The sequence below is a fragment of the Protopterus annectens genome, chromosome 7.part1 (assembly GCF_019279795.1).
Source record: "Protopterus annectens isolate FY-2018-M chromosome 7.part1, PAN1.0, whole genome shotgun sequence".
In the NCBI taxonomy this organism is placed as follows: Eukaryota; Metazoa; Chordata; order Ceratodontiformes; family Protopteridae; genus Protopterus; species Protopterus annectens.
In genome coordinates this window covers 374199427-374221754 of record NC_056740.1, presented here as the reverse complement: position 1 = coordinate 374221754, position 22328 = coordinate 374199427, and the positions used below count along the sequence as shown (strand labels likewise).

At 41.7% G+C, this 22328-nt stretch overlaps 2 protein-coding genes across 2 annotated transcripts in view; both read left to right on the top strand.

Moving 5' to 3' along the window:
- LOC122807585 (mitochondrial inner membrane protease ATP23 homolog) overlaps window positions 1-10156 on the top strand; it is a 174277-nt gene extending 164121 nt beyond the window's left edge. Inside the window, exon 5 of the mRNA XM_044078499.1 lies at window positions 10010-10156. Coding sequence (XP_043934434.1) covers window positions 10010-10156 — 147 coding nt within the window. The remainder of the gene's footprint in view (window positions 1-10009) is intronic.
- A 4002-nt stretch (window positions 10157-14158) lies between these two features.
- The window catches only part of LOC122807786 (mitochondrial inner membrane protease ATP23 homolog), a 284770-nt gene continuing 276600 nt past the window's right edge, over window positions 14159-22328 (top strand). The window contains exon 1 of the mRNA XM_044078822.1: window positions 14159-14291. Coding sequence (XP_043934757.1) covers window positions 14193-14291 — 99 coding nt within the window. The 5' untranslated portion in view covers window positions 14159-14192. The remainder of the gene's footprint in view (window positions 14292-22328) is intronic.

Sequence of the window (22328 nt, the reverse complement as noted above, 5' to 3'; positions counted from 1 at the left end):
CCAACACCTTCTGCTCTAGATCCCTTCTCATACTAACCCTTAGACTGTTTCACCAATTAAATAGTCCTAGTGTTTATCTAGGTCTAGATAATCGCAGGTACTTGTTAAGTCTGTCTCACTTTTATATCACTAACAAAATGTGCTATAATGTTTAATTACCTAGAGACTTTAACTGATTTCTGCAACTACTTCATGAAGTGTTTAACACGCATAATATAAGCTGCTAATTGTATGTACTAAATGTCTTCATTTATATATTTTGTATAGTGTCTGTACTGTCTTAGATGTGGAGCTTTTCTCCCCAGGCCTCCACTGAATATGGGCACTTTTGGCCCAGTGGGCCATCCTGGTAAACAAATGCAAATAAATTAAATAATAAATGAGGGGTTTTCCCAGCCAAGGATAACCCAAAGTCCAGCCAGTGTACCTAAGCCTTTAGTACCTACAGGAGCCGTACATCACACATATGCTCCCTATGCATGGTATAAAGCACAAATGTGACATACGGATGCACACAGTTAGAACTTCTTTGATGTCAAGTCTGAATGCCATCATTGAACTTCGGTCTGAACACCTTTCTTCTCTGCTAGTTACCGAGCCATGTTTTCAGATAAGTGCCCATTTGGGGTTTCTTTGTATCTTCTTTTTCTTTTAGTATTGATTGGTTTGATGTCATCCAGAAAAGGAAAGTGTCAGTGTGGGAGGCAAATTCCCCATAAAGACCATTACAACCAGTGCCGGTTTTCTTTGGGTGTCTCTCATGACCACACAGTGTTCTACCTGCCAAGCTTTTGCCCCCAAGACCCTACCTAATGTCTCAACTCCTTATCTATTTACCTTGAAAACCAGCATCTTAAGCTGTTGGTTCAAGGTACTGTGGTGGAGTCTTTCCATCCTGAGGGTCAGCCTTCTGCCAAAAAAAAGCCCAAAAAACTTAGATCTGATATGGCTGCTGTCCAGCCTTCCCCAGACATCTCTCTCTCTAGGCTAGTGAAAGCCCGAAGGATCATCTGGTGGTTTATTTGGATTCCTCTGCTGCGATTCCATTAAAGATCAGCATGGATCCAACTTATTGCCCTTCCTCGGAGGCTTACAGATGTCTGCTCCAGACGTTGAGGGGGTTCATCGGCTAATTATATCCAAGGGACTGAGGGGAACTATGCAAAGTTTAGTAATGGATAAGATCCCTATTACACTTTTATTGAGTGTTGCCAAGGGTTAGACTTTCCAAGGGTGTTTCATATGGACGTCCCACAGAAAAAGAAACAGAAAACCAAGCTTATTTCCCCTGCACTTAAGGATCCCCAACATGAATAGCAGGATTTCACTTGTGGGTTGTTTAATGCTTTAATGGCTTTAAAGCCACCTCAAGGGGTCTCAGTGCTTTACCCCTCCCTAGTCTTCCACTCATAAAAGACCTAGGGAACTAGATTCCTCTGAGAATCGGGACTCCTGTGAAGAATCCTTAGGGTACTCTTCCCAGATCCCTTCCTCTTTGGATTATGGTTCAGATGAAGAGCATTCTATTAGTCCAGTTTCCCCTTTAGAGGAACTCTCCTTTCGGGACAGTGTTTAACTGTATGATGGAATTCTTTAAGTGGGATTGCTCTCAAATTTCTCATATCCAGAAAAGTCATTATGAGCTCCTTCTGGTGGAGTATCCCAAACCTTCTGTTCACCCTATTTTGACTGCCCTACTGGATACCTTTCCAGCAGCTTCAATGGCCCCTAATTTTCAGCCCTCATCTCCTAAGAAACCTGACAAATTTTACAATGTGCCTGATGAATGTCAATTTTTGTATAAATACCCTTCTGCTGATCCTTCTGTAGTGTCTATCTCTTTGGACAAGCCCTCCAAGCTGTTGCTCTCTGTCAAGCATCTTCCCTCATATAAGGATAGCAGGGCCATGGAGATGCTAGGCGAGAAGGTTTATACTACTGACACTTGGTATCTTTTTGGGTCATTAATTACCAGACTGATATGACTGGGTATGTCTAGGCCCTCCTTTCTCGGTATTTTCTGATCTTCCTGACTCTGAGGGGAAGACTTCTGCCCCTTCCTTGTAGGGTTCCATCTCTGAGGTGCCTGCCATTCTGTTAAGTGCAGTTATGATGCAACTGATGCTTCCTCCAAGGCTACTGCATTTGGTTCTGTTATGAGGCATTACTCGTGGCTTTGTCTTCAGTCTCTACCTGATGACATGAATGCCAGATTGTTGGATGCTCCTTTTGATAATAAAAAGGCAACCACGTAGAATACTATTAGCCAGTCGTCTTCAAAGTATCAATCCTTTATTGGTGTACACTGGTAAGTGCTTTCACATACTGCTTCATCAGACCAAAAAACACCTGATCCTCATATCCTGGTCTTATATAGTCTTCCTAGTCATGTGACTCGACTTATTCTATGCCTTACAATTTATACAATAGTAAAAATTATAAAAAACACATGCAATAACTTAAACATGCATCAACACTAAACAAAAACCCATTTATATCTCATTAATAAATATATAAAAAATACATATAACTAAGCTTATACAGCTGGCATAAAGGATTAATATATACTAAAAAGTTAATGAAAAGACATCGAAGCAATGGTTCAAGGCCACAGAGCACACCCTGGCCATGCAAGGCTACATCTTTCACACATTCAGGACTCAAAATGAGTGTGAAAGAACCAAAGGTGGAGGTGTATCCATCTTCATTAAAGCCAAGTACACCTAGAGACTGGTCAAACAGTATGACTCTCTCAAAATACTCCATGACTCTCAAACTACTTCATGTCCAATTAACTATAGGCAAAATGCCTGGCCACATCATTGCTAGCTATAGGTCTCCCCACCATGAACCAAGAAAAGCACACTGCCTACCTGGACTTACTGGAATCACTCACCATGCAACTCAACACCATAATCATGGGTGATTTCAACTATCTTTCCATCAACTGGGTGATGTACACAAGGGCAAACACGCTCACCCAGAGGTTACTGGACTTTGTCTATTCAAATGCTCTGGGACAGTCTGCACCCCTGTAAAAGTTCAAATGTCCTAGACATATTACTCACCAACATGGGGAGTCACTTCACCCCCCCCCCCCGTGTGATGCTTTTCCTGGTAAGTTTGGACCATAAAATTGATTTATTCGAAGTAATTATTGGACCTGACATCCTCACAGGAGCTAAAATACTAAAAAAAAAATTCCAAAGCAAATTACAGAATGCTAAGCAGTGGTGTAAAAAGTTATATACCCCTCGTATTCACAGACAACAGTGGTATTAACAAGGACATAGGCGAACTTCAAACTCTAGACTCAACCCAGTTTGACGTTGGTAAGGGTAGATCATGCTTATTAAACCTACCTAGTAGACTTCTTCAAGAAAGTCACTAAAGCCTTGAATGAAGGTAAGACTGCATACCACATATCTTGACCTGGCCAAAGCTTTTGATACAATCCCCACTCGGATATCATTGAGAAGCTCTCCCAGCTGGGGATTAACTCTTGCATCACTAGACGAGTAGTGAGTTGGCTCACTGACAGAACACATACTGTCAAAGTTGGTGACTCAACCTCTACCAGTATACCCGTCACCAGTGGCGTACCACAGAGATCTGTGCTGGGCCCTTTACTGTTCAGAATCTATTTCTTGGAACTCCAGGTTAACAGACAGCTTTTGGCTTGCCAAGTTCGCTGATGATTGCAGATTGTGTGCAATCACTGAATCTCCCAACTATGTTAGCATATTACAGGAGGGTTAACTCAGACAAATGATTGGTGCCAAAGCCACGGTATAAAACTAAATGCAAAAAAGTGCATTATTATTCCTTTTGGCAAAGTGGAATTCCCCATTAATTACACTGTTGACAACACCCCCCTAGACTGAAACCCAATAGTGTGAGAACTGGGAACACGGGTAGATAGTAATCTGAAATTCGACCACCAGGTTTCCACAGTGGTAAGGAAAGCTTTCTACGTTGTGCACCTCATAAGTAAGGGCATCGCATCCAGGTCTAAGGATGTTATAACCCCACTGTACTTGACCCTTATCAGACCACTAATGTAGCACAGCGCTTCCTTTTGCATGTATCTCAGCAGACACCTGCAGCAGCTGAAGAGAGCATAGAGGTTTCTCACCAAGAAAATACAGGGCTTCCAAACCATGACATATGTGGATTGACTGAAAGCCCTGTCACTGTACTCCATGTTGTATACACTGCTTTGAGGTTACTTGTACCTGGTCTACAGGGCAGTCTCTGATCCTGCCTTGATGGAAATGCTGCACATCCGCAAATCTAATGGCACTAGAGTCACTCGCTGTAGGGATCTTAACCTAGCCTGTGATATTAACGGAACATGCTGGATAGACGGATATATCTCCCAGAGATTGCCACTCCTCTGGAATAAACTTCCAGTTCATGTGAAGCAGAGCTTCTCACTGACCCTATTCAAGCACAACCGTGACAAATGGATGGGAGACGGGGTAGTCAGTGTTGACCATAGACTCGCTCTGCAAATTGCAGTTGCCTGTTAAGGACAATTGGGGGAACTTGGGATTAACATGGCTAGGCTTGTAAGGGCTCTAGGGCTGGTAGTCTAGTAACCTCCTAGGAACCTATGAAACTATGCGAGTATGCAGTAATTCCTAAACTGTAGTACCTTGAAATATTTCACCTACTCAGGCTACAGCAGGCTCATAGTTTGCATACATGAGTTCATGTCAAGCAGAGCACCTCGCTGGCCCTCTTCAAGAGAAATCTTGATGAGTGGATGGGTAACCAAGTTCACTCCAGGGATCATTCCAGTTGCCCTACTAGATAGGAGCACTGTGAACTAACATCGCGTGGCATGGTGCCTGGGCAGTTTTTTGGGGCTAGGCTTGTAAAGGCTCCAGGGCCATTAGCCTAGTACACACCCATGAACTTATGAAGGATGTGTTACAAAAAATATTTTATAGCTGTTGGTGGGCAACTCATTTCTCACACTACACAAGTGTAATTTCTGCCAGTACAGGATTGGAGTAAGGTAGTCATTCCTATAAAAGGAAACAAGACAAGCTGGATAATGAGAACTGTTTTTTCTGAGATGCATGTCCAGGTACAGCTGAGGTACTGGTACAGAGGATGAAATACTAACATGGCAACTAATCCAGCAAAAATATCAGTTATTAGCGAGTGTTTAGGTGCTTTACACAGGATTATGAATGAAGATATCTGGTCTTAGCTGTTCTAGATCAGGAGCAACCATAGGGTCCGAATTGGTTAAATAACTAACTGAAATCGGGAAAGATAAGGAGCTTACAAAAGGTCTGATAGCCAAGTCATAAACTTAATAAAGTGAAGGAGTGGGTAAGTCACAGGTCGGGGGTGAAAGATAACACTGAATGAAGAAATTACAAAAGGGGATGGCCAGGTTGTTTGCCAGTGAATCACTAAAGCCCATACATTCAGGAAATTTGTCTGGAAATGCTTTCTTAAGTATTTCTGTACATTAACAAAACTAGACGTAATGTATCCTGGAACTAACACTGGTTGCTGGAGATGCAATGCAGATTCAGTAGGTGACTGGCTCCATATATTTTGCTAGATGGCTTTCAACAAACTTTGGAGAGGTTGGTGATAACAGGTTTTCAGAGAGGAAACCATGATCACTCTGACATATTACTTCTTGGGTCTTAATTATACAAGACTTAGCCAGCAGGTTCAATGTTTTTTAAACCTGATTATACTGTTACTAAAAAAAGTTGTCTTTTTCACTTGGGAACCTAGAAATACTGATATTAAAGGTTTAGTAGAACTTTTGACTAACCTAATGGATAAAGAAAAACAGTAGAACAAAAGGCAGAGGTAACTATTTATAAATAAATGGTGTCATTGGTTATATTTTCAGGATAGGAATGAGGAAGAGCAAAGGGAAAGGAGTAGTAATGGTGGTTAATGGAATGGCCAGCTTTCGTTGGCCTACCAGGAATTAGAGGACACCGAGAATGAGAGGAGAACAGGGTGCTTTGTATAGCATTTCAAAAGGGGAAAGGACAAAGGACAGAAAAATTTTGTATTAATAGAAATGTGTGATATGAGGAATATGCTTCCTTACAATGGTACTTTATATTATTGTTTAGATTATTGTAATTGGGATGTTCATTTGTGAAGATGTTTATTATGGTTATTTTGAGTAAATGTACATAAAAATGTTTTGTGGGTGTAATTGAGTTTCAGTATTCACTGTTTAAGTCAGATTTGCAGTTTAAATGTTGGTGTGTCTGGATCTACAGTATCTAGTCTTGCACTTCAGTTAAGGTATCTGGGTGAGCATATTTTCAAATATGGGTATTCACGTGAGAAAGAAATGAGAGCTGACTAAAAACCTGTAAGGACTGTATGTGTGGTAGTCCCAGCAGGTACATAAGTACCAAGGGAATGCCTTTTGTAATGCCACAGAACACAGAGATGCCTCATCTAATCTGTGAGGACTCATCTGGACTAACCCAAAGTACACAGTGCCTGATGACTTTCTGTGATCAAAAGATATAACATTTCTGCCCAACCCGGGGGGGGGGCAGTTACATGGGTGTTCCTTGTAATGATCCCTGGTGTAGGTTGGGGATGACACAGTGGGGGGGTGTAGTCCATGGAGAAAGGGTGGTGGACATGGCTGAGTTGCTACAGAGGCAGGACAATGCACTGTATGTCTCCATTGTATGTTGGCTCCTCCCCTCAGATGCAACCATGGACACCATGCTGGGAGGGGGAATAATAGGATAGGCCATTAAAGTAAATGCCCCTGATGAAAGTTGACAGCTAGACCGTCAGCATGCCCTTGAGATCTGTACCAGGACACAGGTTTACAGATGGGTCCAAGGGAACAGTAGAAGCTGACAGACCAAGATATGGATGTGAGGCATTGAGTAGAAAAGCCATAGGATGAAGCAGGGCAGCAAAAAGTGCTCAAAAAAGATATAGCATTTGGATAGCAGTACTATTTCTTCTCCTAGCTCTGGGGATATTCAAAACATTTTGGCATCCGGGGACCCTGAAGGTGATTATGGACAGCACCACAGTCATGTGGTAAATTAAAAACTAAGGAGAAACGCATACCTGCCAGTTCTGTAGGCTAGTAGTGATGTTTTGGGATATAGCCTCTTGCCTTAGCCTTTATATTAAGGATACTTATTTTCCATCAGCTAGACGCACGGTAGTATACTAACTGACAACCTGCTTAGTGGAAGAGTGGTCAGAAGGGTTGGTCTTGTGAAGTCTGTCTCTATCTTTATCCCTACGCTTTTTAGGAGGCTCTATGGACTGTTTGCTGACCAACGCCATATGAGAAGACTGAGGACGAAAATAGTTGTCTACAAAAAGAGCTCTCCGATGAATGGTTCTTGCGTTAGAGGGCACAGAACTGGCAATGGGCGACGTCGTGGTCTGGGCCTAAACAAGTCTTGCCTGTGGAAAGCATACTGCGTCACAACTGTTAACTTTTTTGGACATCGGTTAGTGCAAGAATAAGAGATCTTTTTTGGACATCGGTTAGTGCAAGAATAAGAGATCTCCAATGGGGTATTTAGCTTTAGACGTTTTCAGCTGTGATCCGAACTCTGGTAGCGACCGACCAGCACACTTGTGAACTGCTTCTGCTATGGGCTCCACAGCAAGAAAGACTGATGTAATGGCATCAGCTGCCTTGCTTTATAGCACTGACGACCTGACATCAGTCTACAGGTGACAGCAGCTGATGCAGAAAAACATTGACTCTAGTATTCGGGCCGGCCGAGGGCTACCACAGCAGGGATAACCCACAGGTGATGACTGCAACAGTGAATACACTCTAACATCTACATTTATAAGTGTACACAAGTGTACTTTCTACCTGTTTTTCCAAATAAAAGAAAGGGATTCTTTTACTTTCTCACACCTATGTTCTCTCACAGGAAAGAAGCTCAACTAACCTACCGAGCCTGAACCTAGCAATATGTGTGATCTCAGCCTGATCTCCTACAAGGCCAGTATCTCACAAGAAGTGCTGCAAACTTTGCAAAAGGTAAGAAGACCCAGTAGCAGCCAGTCATATTTGGCTAATAGAAGAAGCTGATATTCTGGTTTGAGACATGGGTTATTTCCCATGGCTAGAGCCATAGATCCTGAAATCCTTAAATACCCAGCAGAGCTCTTTAGTCAAGGTCTCTGTTATGCTTTGATTAAGGCACATCTTTCGGCCATTTATAGTTTGCCTCCTCATGGTCCTTTTCCTTTTTTGAAATCCAGTAAACAGTGAAGCTCTTCCTCAAAGGAGTCCTACATATAAAACCAACTTGAAAGACAGTTCCTGCCTCACGGTTTCTAATTTTGCCTTAGCAAAACTAGCTCTATCACTTTTCAAGCCCATCTTCCCTGTGGCTCCCAAATTCCTGTCTTGAATGGGTGGTCTTAAGCTTGTGGTGGCCTTCACCTGAACTGTAAGACTTAATGTTCTAGTAGCCAGATTGCATGTTCTATAGGGATGGAGTAACTGTTAAAGCTAGCTTTTGAATTATGCAGAAGGTGGTGCCTGAACTGGCATTTAACCAACCTAATTTTCCATCATAATCCTCTGAACAAAGGAAAAATTATCTTACGTCTATTAGATGTTTAGAGACAGCTCAGATATTACCTTACAACTGCTAACGAATTCAAGCAGTCACAGCAGTCATTTGTTTTGCATTATGCTAGGCAGGCAGGGCAGACGTGTTCTTCTAAACAGACGCTATCTAAGTGTGTTGTGAACTCCTTCACTTATGTATGAATCCAAAGGTAAAGTCCTAGAGGGGCCAGTCGAGGCGCATTCAGTTTAGACGACGACGATCACAGCAGCCTTCTTTAGAAATGTATCATCTCTTAGTGTCTGTGAATCAGCCACATGGACAAAAATGTGCAACTTTTCTAAGTACTGCAAGCTGGACTTTCAGTCAAGGAATAAAACAGGCTGTGTCACTACTGTCCTACAGAGCCTACTGCAATCTCCTTATTGACATGGAGGCAGATAGTGATGTTGTACTGTTCCCATTGATAAGGAAATCCACTGCATCAATGACTGCTGGGATGGGCACAGAACAATTGCAAGAGTATACCCTCCATAACCAGAGATGTTTGAGTTGGTCACTTCTGCAGTTTGGGTTCCCACCTTTCTTTGTTGTTCTTTTCCAAGAGCCTACATCCTCTACATTAAGGGGGCAGAATTTGGGAAGAAGCAAGGCAGCCGTCACTTTTAGAAAATGTCATTGAGCCAGTCTGGACCTTTCATAAATTACATTTTAGGTAGTCTGTCACTACGATGCTAGGGACAGAGGTCATTTGATTTCTGCCTGAAGAACATGACACACTTGCTGGTGACTATGCAGCTAGAAATGAACTGAAGATAAAGCAAGGTGTTTTCCTCTTTCAACGATGCAGTGGGGTATTATGCCAGAGAAGGAGACTAGTTCTGTACAGGGGACATCTGAACCCCCTGGAAGTTGGACTTTAGATGGATTTTGATCTGTGGCTAATTCTTTTAGGTAAGGAATTATACTTAAGTAGTGACCCCACTTGAAAATTTACAGCTATCTGCATGCACTTGCACAACACTGTAGGAAAGTAGTGACACTTCTTTTGTTGAAAGGTTATTTAACGACTTGTGTACAGCAAAGAATGATTCCACAGTTCACAGTTTGAGAAACTGCATTGTACCTTTCATTGAGTATGACATTTTCAGCTAAGTTAGTACCAGCCGTTCGGAAACAATAAAAATTAAAAACTATTACCAACCTTCCAAAATGAAGCTAATTCTTTTGGGAGAAAGTAAGTCACTTTATATGTTGAGTTAATGAATTAAAAATTGCAGGATAAATAATTGGCATCTTTTAACTTGCAATTATTTTCATTGTATACATTACAGGTACTGAGTTTTATGAAGAGATATGTATGATTACCTGGTTACAGAAGGAAGTTGCATCAAGTGTGATATGTAATCTACAATGCATATACTTCTCTTTAGATTGTGTTGTGCCAGAACAATATTCATCAGCAGTCCCATATGAACCGTGTGGTAACTCATGAACTTATTCATGCATTCGATCATTGCCGAGCACACGTAGATTGGTTCAACAACATGAAACACTTGGCCTGTTCAGAGGTGAGTTAATGAGATTTATTTAGAAGTATACATTTTTGAAAATCAGTCTTATTGATGTAAAAATGTTTCTTCTTCTGAATACACATACTTGGAAAAGGAAGCAGCATCTTTCAAAAAATATTTTGTGGAAAAATAATTTTTAGTGTGTTCTACAAGTATTGTTACATAGGTAAAGCATACACATGTAGAAAGTGGACCAAATGGTAGCATGCTGACCCCTCTGGATGCATTGCATTTTCAGTATTCACTGTTTAAGTCAGATTTGCAGTTTAAATGTTGGTGTGTCTGGATCTACAGTATCTAGTCTTGCACTTCAGTTAAGGTATCTGGGTGAGCATATTTTCAAATATGGGTATTCACGTGAGAAAGAAACGAGAGCTGACTAAAAACCTGTAAGGACTGTATGTGTGGTAGTCCCAGCAGGTACATAAGTACCAAGGGAATGCCTTTTGTAATGCCACAGAACACAGATGCCTCATCTAATCTGTGAGGGCTCATCTGCACTAACCCAAAGTACACAGTGCCTGATGACTTTCTGTGATCAAAAGATATAACATTTCTGCCCAACCCGGGGGGGGGGGGGGGCAGTTACATGGGTGTTCCTTGTAATGATCCCTGGTGTAGGCTGGGGATGACACAGTGGGGGGTGTAGTCCATGGAGAAAGGGTGGTGGACATGGCTGAGTTGCTACAGAGGCAGGACAATGCACTGTATGTCTCCATTGTATGTTGGCTCCTCCCCTCAGATGCAACCATGGACACCATGCTGGGAGGGGGAATAATAGGATAGGCCATTAAAGTAAATGCCCCTGATGAAAGTTGACAGCTAGACCGTCAGCATGCCCTTGAGATCTGTACCAGGACACAGGTTTACAGATGGGTCCAAGGGAACAGTAGAAGCTGACAGACCAAGATATGGATGTGAGGCATTGAGTAGAAAAGCCATAGGATGAAGCAGGGCAGCAAAAAGTGCTCAAAAAAGATATAGCATTTGGATAGCAGTACTATTTCTTCTCCTAGCTCTGGGGATATTCAACATTTTGGCATCCGGGGACCCTGAAGGTGATTATGGACAGCACCACAGTCATGTGGTAAATTAAAAACTAAGGAGAAACACATACCTGCCAGTTCTGTAGGCTAGTAGTGATGTTTTGGGATATAGCCTCTTGCCTTAGCCTTTATATTAAGGATACTTATTTTCCATCAGCTAGACGCACGGTAGTATACTAACTGACAACCTGCTTAGTGGAAGAGTGATCAGAAGGGTTTGTCTTGTGAAGTCTGTCTCTATCTTTATCCCTACGCTTTTTAGGAGGCTCTATGGACTGTTTGCTGACCAACGCCATATGAGAAGACTGAGGACAAAAATAGTTGTCTACAAAAAGAGCTCTCCGATGAATGGTTCTTGCGTTAGAGGGCACAGAACTGGCAATGGGCGACGTCGTGGTCTGGGCCTAAACAAGTCTTGCCTGTGGAAAGCATACTGCGTCACAACTGTTAACTTTTTTGGACATCGGTTAGTGCAAGAATAAGAGATCTTTTTTGGACATCGGTTAGTGCAAGAATAAGAGATCTCCAATGGGGTATTTAGCTTTAGACATTTTCAGCTGTGATCTGAACTCTGGTAGCGACCGACCGGCACACTTGTGAACTGCTTCTGCTATGGGCTCCACGGCAAGAAAGACTGATGTAATGGCATCAGCTGCCTTGCTTTATAGCACTGACGACCTGACATCAGTCTACAGGTGACAGCAGCTGATGCAGAAAAACATTGACTCTAGTATTCGGGCCGGCCGAGGGCTACCACAGCAGGGATAACCCACAGGTGATGACTGCAACAGTGAATACACTCTAACATCTACATTTATAAGTGTACACAAGTGTACTTTCTACCTGTTTTTCCAAATAAAAGAAAGGGATTCTCACACCTATGTTCTCTCACAGGAAAGAAGCTCAACTAACCTACCGAGCCTGAACCTAGCAATATGTGTGATCTCAGCCTGATCTCCTACAAGGCCAGTATCTCACAAGAAGTGCTGCAAACTTTGCGAAAGGTAAGAAGACCCAGTAGCAGCCAGTCATATTTGGCTAATAGAAGAAGCTGATATTCTGGTTTGAGACATGGGTTATTTCCCATGGCTAGAGCCATAGATCCTGAAATCCTTAAATACCCAGCAGAGCTCTTTAGTCAAGGTCTCTGTTATGCTTTGATTAAGGCACACCTTTCGGCCATTTATAGTTTGCCTCCTCATGGTCCTTTTCCTTTTTTGAAATCCAGTAAACAGTGAAGCTCTTCCTCAAAGGAGTCCTACATATAAAACCAACTTGAAAGACAGTTCCTGCCTCACGGTTTCTAATTTTGCCTTAGCAAAACTAGCTCTATCACTTTTCAAGCCCATCTTCCCTGTGGCTCCCAAATTCCTGTCTTGAATGGGTGGTCTTAAGCTTGTGGTGGCCTTCACCTGAACTGTAAGACTTAATGTTCTAGTAGCCATATTGCATGTTCTATAGGGATGGAGTAACTGTTAAAGCTAGCTTTTGAATTATGCAGAAGGTGGTGCCTGAACTGGCATTTAACCAACCTAATTTTCCATCATAATCCTCTGAACAAAGGAAAAATGATCTTGCATCTATTAGATGTTTAGAGACAGCTCAGATATTACCTTACAACTGCTAACGAATTCAAGCAATCAGAGCAGTCATTTGTTTTGCATTATGCTAGGCAGGCAGGGCAGACATGTTCTTCTAAACAGACGCTATCTAAGTGTGTTGTGAACTCCTTCACTTATGTATGAATCCAAAGGTAAAGTCCTAGAGGGGCCAGTCGAGGCGCATTCAGTTTAGACGACGACGATCACAGCAGCCTTCTTTAGAAATGTATCATCTCTTAGCGTCTGTGAATCAGCCACATGGACAAAAATGTGCAACTTTTCCAAGTACTGCAAGCTGGACTTTCAGTCAAGGAATAAAACCGGCTGTGTCACTACTGTCCTACAGAGCCTACTGCAATCTCCTTATTGACATGGAGGCAGATAGTGATGTTGTACTGTTCCCATTGATAAGGAAATCCACTGCATCATTGACTGCTGGGATGGGCACAGAACAATTGCAAGAGTATACCCTCCATAACCAGAGATGTTTGAGTTGGTCACTTCTGCAGTTTGGGTTCCCACCTTTCTTTGTTGTTCTTTTCCAAGAGCCTACATCCTCTACATTAAGGGGGCAGAATTTGGGAAGAAGCAAGGCAGCCGTCACTTTTAGAAAATGTCATTGAGCCAGTCTGGACCTTTCATAAATTACATTTTAGGTAGTCTCACTACGATGCTAGGGACAGAGGTCATTTGATTTCTGCCTGAAGAACATGACACACTTGCTGGTGACTATGCAGCTAGAAATGAACTGAAGATAAAGCAAGGTGTTTTCCTCTTTCAACGATGCAGTGGGGTATTATGCCAGAGAAGGAGACTAGTTCTGTACAGGGGACATCTGAACCCCCTGGAAGTTGGACTTTAAATGGATTTTGATCTGTGGCTAATTCTTTTAGGTAAGGAATTATACTTGTAGTGACCCCACTTGAAAATTTACAGCTATCTGCATGCACTTGCACAACACTGTAGGAAAGTAGTGACACTTCTTTTGTTGAAAGGTTATTTAACGACTTGTGTACAGCAAAGAATGATTCCACAGTTCACAGTTTGAGAAACTGCATTGTACCTTTCATTGAGTATGACATTTTCAGCTAAGATAGTACCAGCCGTTCGGAAACAATAAAAATTAAAAACTATTACCAACCTTCCAAAATGAAGCTAATTCTTTTGGGAGAAAGTAAGTCACTTTATATATTGAGTTAATGAATTAAAAATTGCAGGATAAATAACTTGCAATTATTTTCATTATATACATTACAGGTACTGAGTTTTATGAAGAGATATGTATAATTATCTGGTTACAGAAGGAAGTTGCATCAAGTGTGATATGTAATCTACAATGCATATACTTCTCTTTAGATTGTGTTGTGCCAGAACAATATTCATCAGCAGTCCCATATGAACCGTGTGGTAACTCATGAACTTATTCATGCATTCGATCATTGCCGAGCACACGTAGATTGGTTCAACAACATGAAACACTTGGCCTGTTCAGAGGTGAGTTAATGAGATTTATTTAGAAGTATACATTTTTGAAAATCAGTCTTATTGATGTAAAAATGTTTCTTCTTCTGAATACACATACTTGGAAAAGGAAGCAGCATCTTTCAAAAAATATTTTGTGGAAAAATAATTTTTAGTGTGTTCTACAAGTATTGTTACATAGGTAAAGCATACACATGTAGAAAGTGGACCAAATGGTAGCATGCTGACCCCTCTGGATGCATTGCATTTTCTGGTGGTGAAGATTGTTGAGGGCATATGAACATAAAATATAGATATTTCACAAACATATCATTTGAGAAATTGAATATCATTATTGGTTGACATATTGATGCTTAATATAACTATATAAGTTTTAAACGTTCTGTTCTGGATCATGGCCTTAATGTGAGAGTGGAAGTTATGTATTTCTGTTATCCTTGGAGCTATGTTGGATGAAGCCTCTGCTCCTGGCATGGGCACCCTTGGCAAATTGTTATGAAAGAAGGAGCCAGGTTAATGGTGGCATATGCCCTCCATGATGCGTGAAGTCTGAATAATCTTTTCTGTGCCTCAATCATGGAGGAGGCAGCAAGGAGATATGACCAAAAGTATTACTGGCTCGCTGTAATGATAATACCTTGACCTTCTGTTGGAGATTATTGAAGCTGTCAGTCTAAAGAACGAAGCTATCCATGCATTACTAGTAGGATGGGAATAGCTGTCCATGCAGTGCTAGTAGGATGGGAATGGGTTGAGGTCTCTGGGTAGGAAACTGTCCATGCAATGCTAGTAGGATGGGGATAGGGTTCAGGTCTCTGGATAGGAAGTTGTCCATGCAGTGTTAGTAGCATGGGAATGTGTTCAGGTCTTCCATGCAGTGCTAGTAGGATGGGAATGGGGTTTCAGGTCCTTTCAGTGCTAACGAGGTTCAGGTCTCTAGATTTCACAGACATATATTAACATACCAGGAGAGCAACAAAAGCAGCAGTTGCCAGGGGGAGTGAATTTGTATGGAGGCAGTTTGGTGATTCCATGGAAAATGTTTTTCAGATGGACTTGGAGAGGTTCTGATAAACTATCCAGTGACTCAGAAGGAAGAGGTAGGATATTGCCTGGGCTTTTTTAACATCTTTATTAAATCAGAATTGAAGCGACCTAGATACATATGCATTAATAGAAAGTAAAACAAAGCTTTGTCATATTTCTCATTGCTTTCATGCAGTATAAGTATGTTTTCTTTTTAACAGTTGTCTTCACTCCAACTCTACATAAATTGCTCGGCTCCTTCTCCTGAACATTGTAATGCATGATTGCTCCCACAACGCCAGTTCTCTTCTACAATATTCAGTACTTCATTTGGATTAGATTTTGATTTCCATTTTTTTTAGTATTTCTTGGCAGCTAGTAGCATTAAGCTTGGTAAGATCTTACTGTGTCTAGGCGGGTCTATATCATAACAACGAAAGCGCATATGTGCGACTGCATAAAAGTTGACACATAATAAGCGAAATCTTCTTCTTCTTCTTCCGGCTTTTTCCTGGTTAGGGGTCGCCACAGCGGATTACCTGTCCGCTCTTGATTGGCAGTAGAGATTTACGGTGTCGTGTTGCTAGCCCAGTGCCCAACCTTCCACTGAAGGCAGACACCCTCATACCTAGGGCCAATTTAGAGTGTCCAATCCACCTACAGCATGTCTTTGGGATGTGGGAGGAAACCCACACAACTACAGGGAGGACATGCAGACTCTGCACAGAAGGCACCCCAGCCGAGCATCGAACCAGAGAACCTCTTGCTGTGAGGCAACAACGCTAACCGCTGCACCACTGTGGCTGAAATCTGTAAATAGCAAATGGCCACAAGATCGAATTTTTTCCTAGTGAAAAAATTCACGTGGCCATTCGGAAAAAGTAAAAATTAAAAACCATGATCAGGTGGGAGGCTTCACCCACCACACACCCCAGAGTGGGGGGCTGTGCCCCCCACACACCCCTAACTAAATATACCAACTCCAAGACCGCACTATAGTGAAGGAAAAGGCAATGCCGTATAGTTGGTAAACTACCTCCTTGCCTTGTGACATATTCATCGAATTGCTTAAATGCAGTTCGATGAATATGTGTCACACTTCACGTGTTCACTCAAAAGCACTTTCATGCTTCTAATATAGACCCGTCTAGGCAAGTCAGATCCTGTGCCCCATATCCAAAGATTAATTTCCTTAGTTACAGCCATTTGCTCCCCAAACATTTCTGACAAAGTATTCTGTAGTGAGTTTTTAAAGTCTGACAATTTGTTAATCTCCCAAACAACATGTTCTCAATTACCTCTTTCTGTTCTGGTACCTCTAGCATTTACTGTCTACCTGAAAAACAAATTTAAAGTGTACTTTTGGTTTAAAATACCAATGTAACCACTGTCAGCCATAAGATCCTACACCTTCTGAACTTTGTTTCATACTTAGGAGACATACAGATGTCCCTTTTTCTGTAAATTGCCTTTTCAACTAACTGGGCTTTTCTTTGCGAAGGGTAGATAAATGCTGACATCATCTCATCGTCTGAGGATGTTGTCATGAGGTGGAAGGAACACTTTGAGGGACTCCTGAATCCATGAAAATTTTCCTCTGTTGAGACAGTGCCAGAAAGAGGCTCATCTGTTTTGGTAGATGAGATTAAAGTGACTTACATATTTTTGAGGTGACAAGATTGTGAGAATGGATCAGATATGGCGAATGGATGAGATATGGCCGGAAATGGTGAAGGTGCTGGGCATTGTTAGGATGTCATGTTTAACATGCTTTTTTGTGTTGCATGGAAGGCTGGATTAGTACTTCTGAGCTTGCAGACTTGGAGGGGGGGGGTACCCATTTTTAAAAGGGAACAGGTAAAACCTAACTCTATGACAGACAGGGACAGAGAACTGCAGCACAGTGATGGGGATGCATTTAGAGGACTGTACACTGGAGGAGCCCAGCAGGGAGGGAGAGGAGTGAAGTGGTTAGGCCCACTTGCCTCTCCAGTGAGGTGGTGTAGCACACACCCAAGGGCACATAGGGTGGTGTAATCTCCGTGGTGGAAATCGGAGACAACAGCTTACACTTTGGAAGGAGGGGTTAGGGTTGTTTGGAGGAAATCCCACTTATGGAAGTAAGAGGATGTCCCCCACTGCGTGCCCCCCCAGCACTTCATTAAGTGCACATGTGAGAGTTAGGACTTAAAAAAATCATGAACTAACCCCAATAGTTGTCGGAATAATAGTTCCTCCCAGTCAGCCTTCATCATTGTGATGGGGAATTAATATGACAGTAGAGAGGAGGGGGCTGATGGTTAACAAACAGCATGAAAAAAAGAGAAAAAAGGGAACAGGAGGATATGCTACATTTATAACAAGTGTCACACTCCTCATCTTTGCAGTAGTTATGCCCAGGAGTATCATCCTGTCCATGGAATAATGGACCAGTTATTTGTTTTTGCACAGATACTCGAGTGGTTTTGGCGGTATCATGTACATGTCCTTAGTGGACTTAAAAGAGGTATGTAACTGTGTACAAAAAATATATTTTTATGTTTTGGGATGCCATACAACAGTGTACTGCTTCATGCTGTGTTCTGGTCATGCATTCCCATGACCATTGCTTCATGTCATGTAGTTCTTATATTTGAGGTCTGAAAGTTGTCATTAAGTCAAACACATTGATGGTAAACATAGTATTCTTCTCAGGGTGCACCTTGTATCCCATCCATTTTATTTTTATGCACAGGATGTCAAGGTGCAACCCTTGTTTGCAGATGATGATTACTTCAGCCTTAATTGAATCTGATCTCCATCACACACTGGAGTAGTTCAGTAATGAATGTGAAATGGCTGGGATGAAAATCAGCATTTCCAAATCAGAGGTCATGGTTCTGGCCTGGAAAAGTGTACATTTGTCTGCAAGTGGAGATTAGGAGATACCTCAGGTGCAGGAGTTTATGTATCATTAGGTCTTTTTCTTATTAGTGAAGGTAGGAGTCCAGTGATTGAGCAGTGGATGGATGCAGTGGAATCAGTAATTCTAAGGTCTGTACTTGATTCTGGTGATGGAGCAAGAACAGAGTCATAAGTCTGCACCATCAGATTTACAAGGCATTCTTTGTCTTCATTCTCACCTGTGGTTGTGAGCTGTGAGTAGTGACTGAAATGAAGTCATTGATACTGATGGCAGAAATTAGGTGTATTTATGTATTGTGTGTTAATTAAGAGTCATGGAATGATCAAAGTGGAACTATTTCAGCCACAATTCAGAAAGACATTATTTATATACAGAGATAACAAACAGATGCAGTATGCTTAGACATGAAACTGGACAGATCCAGTAAAATATGCAAAGTAGAAGTGTTTCATGGTATTTGCAGATACCTTTAAGTATACTTAAGATTAAAAGTGCTTATAGGTTACAGAACATGACAGTGGCTTAGGTAGCATTGACATTTCAGGAAATACATGATGAAAGCACTTTGGTAAATGAGAATGTAAACATACAGGTGTGGTACAGAGTAGTATTCAGAAGACTGTTGTTGTATTGTACTTTTTCACAAGGTAGCTGGGTTTACTTACCGCCTGTAACAGAATGAGGAGCAACTTCCTGGATGGCGATTTACTTGTGGGGGGTATTCTGTTTGGCCAGTCTGCTCAGTTAGTCAGTGACCTTCTTTGGAAGATGCAGGCCATCATTTATATGGAGTACTTTTAGACTCCCTTTTATGTTCTGCTTTTGAGCTTGGCCAACCCCAAAATAGGAAAAGTTCTCCTTATTGCAAAAGGAATGCTCTTAGCTGTCACCAGGAGGGTAACCTACTATCTATTTCACAATAGTCCTAACTTTGTTATGGAACTGCCTATGGGTGATGCAGTTCTCTTGAGTTTGTTGCACTTTGAGGAACAGTTGCAATATGTAATATTATGGATGGCGCAGTGGCATAGCGGTTATCATTGTCACCTCACAGCAAGAGGTTCCCAGGATCGATTCTCAACTGGGGTTCCTTCTGTGTAGAGTCTCCATGTCCTCCCTACATTCATGTGAGTTTCCTCTGGGAGCTCTGGTTTCCTTCCATGTTAAAAAGACATGGATCTGGAGTGTTTTTCCCCAGGCCACCTTTGAAAATTGGTTTGTTCCAAGTCCAACTTTCCCAATAAATAAATGTTAAATAAATAAAAATAAATATAAGTGGATTCTATGCCTGGTTACTCTTAGCCATGTCCTGGAACTCACCGTTCCAACTACCAAAAGAGCTTTTCTTGCATACCATTCTACCTCAGCAGATCTCTTGCAGTAGGCTCTGGCTGTATTACTTAAAGGGACTGTACAGGCTATCTTGGCTTCAGAGAAGGGTTAAGTGTCTTCCACCCGTTTCTCCTTGTCATGAAAAAGGACATATAGCTTCCATCCTGTTACCTCAGCAGCATCTGTCAGTGCATTGAAAATTTGGAGTTTTGGATGGTCACTTTGCAGGCATTCATGTCTTTGCTACTGTAGGGCACCTGGATGGTGCAGCTGGGTACAGTGGATACCTTTTGTGACAGTAGTATAAGGAGAGTCTTCCAATTTTTACCACAAGTATTACTTAAATTATACAATATTGTCACTTGGACTGTCCTCAGCACTAGGGTATTGGCTGTTGTGGCTAAATTCTTGTAGGAGACTAATTTCTTGGTGTTCCTGCTCCTGGACCACTTGCTGCTGGTAGCCCCATTCTGGGGATTCCCTGGAGATGGTCTTTAAGTTAACACTGCAGTCCCTCCAAATGATGGTTACCCACAGGAAGTTCCCCTTGATTCTTGCCCAGAAGGCCTTTTGGTAGCAGAAATGGATACATCCTGATGTCATTTGTTCCCCTCTTGGAGAGAACTCTGAAATTCATCACTCCATGTATCTAGATAAGGATGCAGTGTAGGGTTCAGACTCCGATTCTGTCACACTTTCTGGGCTTGATGATTACCATGATCTTTAGGATCCTGTTTACACATTTGATAATTGTGCTGTTTAAGTAGACCAGTGAGATGTCAGTTGCTTCAGTACCACCACATAATTATGAACATTCTTTTGATTTCAAGCCCTGCAGTGGTATAGCATTCCCACCATCCTTTTGGTAGGTCTTCCTTTCCTGCAGCCAAAACCATGACATTATTTATTGTGAGTAGACAAGTTGACTGGAGTAATTGGGGCCCCTTCTTTCATAGGTTCATAGGTTCATACTAGGCTATCTGCCCTAGGGCATTTATAAGCCTAGCCAGAGTGTGTGTGGCTTTCACCACCCCTTAGGATGAGAATACTATACCCATAACAACAACATAGTTATGTAATGAAAAATAGTAATTATAACAAGCAGGTCTTAATATGAAAACACAGTAAAACATCTTAGTACAATGAAATAAGTGTGGTAGAGCAGACTTTAACGAGAGAGAGAGAATGGTGTGTTGGGGTAATGGAGGAGAGATGATGGAGTAAGAAAGCTGGACATTAGGGAGTTAAGAGAATAAACGAGAAGCAAAGAGACAAAGGGCAAACCATTTGAAGGTTAAAATTCATCAAAACTTGGAATAAATTTAGCTTAAGGGAGTGATGGGGCACATAGTACATTTAAAGGCAAAGGGGTTAGCTCTGGTTGCATTAATCTATAATGTTATGCTACAGCGACTATTGTAGGTATGCAAGGATGAAAGCTACAATGTTATTGCTGTCTAAAGTGCTATGTAGGGTGGGAGACTTGAGTATATAAGAGGGTATGGCATTCCAAATTTTGGGACAATGAAAGAAAGCTTTGATCACCGATATGGGAAAGTGGTGAAAGCGCAAAGGGAACGGGAGTCAATGTAGCTATAGATCATAGGGATCTAGTGGGGGAAGAGGGGTTTCAAGGTGTTATGATATTTCTAAGGAGGGATAGTATCTTAGCTGTGGAGGTCTGGAGATGAAAGAGAAATGAATGAAGGTAAAGCAGTACTGGATAAGAAGACATCTGGCTGTAGAGAGGGTATTGCAGTGGTTTTCTTTGTGAGGGGGAAGATTATAAAGTGGCTTATTTCAGAGTAACCTGAAGTCTGGCAATATCAGTACAAGATGAGAAGGAGACTGTATTCTAGGACTCTCTCACTGCATTTGATAATCTTCACTTATAAGAAAGGTGTGGTCCTTTAACAGACATTTAACATACTGAACATTTTGATTTGTACTGAGTCAGTGTGATGGGAGAATAAAATGAGCTGTAAGTTAATGCCCAGATATTTAAATGTCTGTGCAGTTTTGAGACTAGATCCAAAGGAGTGCAGTGACTTTTCAGCTTGGGGGGGCAGATTTTTTCTTATAGTGGTTCTGAACGGTCTGCCATTGGTCTTTAATACTTTTACAGTGTGATGCATTTTGCATCACCATTTGGCTTCTAGGGCAAGATCATGTTGAAGTTTGGAACTGGCAGAGGCATCAGTAAGGACATATTGGATGAGGACTATGCCATCTATATAGGAGATTGTCTCACAGTTTGATTAAGTTTGAGTTCAAAAAGATGGAGAAAAGTAAAGGTCCTTAAATGGATCATTGCAAATCTTAACTAAGGGTGTTTAGGTTTTGGGAGAAGAGCTGTTTGCCAGTACATGGCCAGTAAGCTGTACCAAATAATTGGAAAACCACTTGACAGCCAGGGGATTAAATCCAAGAAATATGAACTTATTGAGAGAGAAGGGACGTGACAAAGAGTCAAAGGCTTTGTTCAGATGGACAAAACTGCTTTATTGAGAGAACCGTGTTCCTTGCTGTTATAGATCTTGATGGTAAAGGTGGATAGAGCAGTGTAGGTATGCTGGCTCATCCTTAAAACGTACTGTCTGAAGTAGGAACTTCATTTGTCAGCAACCTTTGGGATACGGATCCGAGATCGGATCCGAGCCGGCAACTTTTACCACAGCATAGATCCGTGCTCCTAACTCCTCCCTTTCCCCTGTCAACCCTAACTGACCTAAGATCTAGTTTGCCACGCTTCAAGCCAACAAGCTGGATTTTGAGCTCCTGACAAT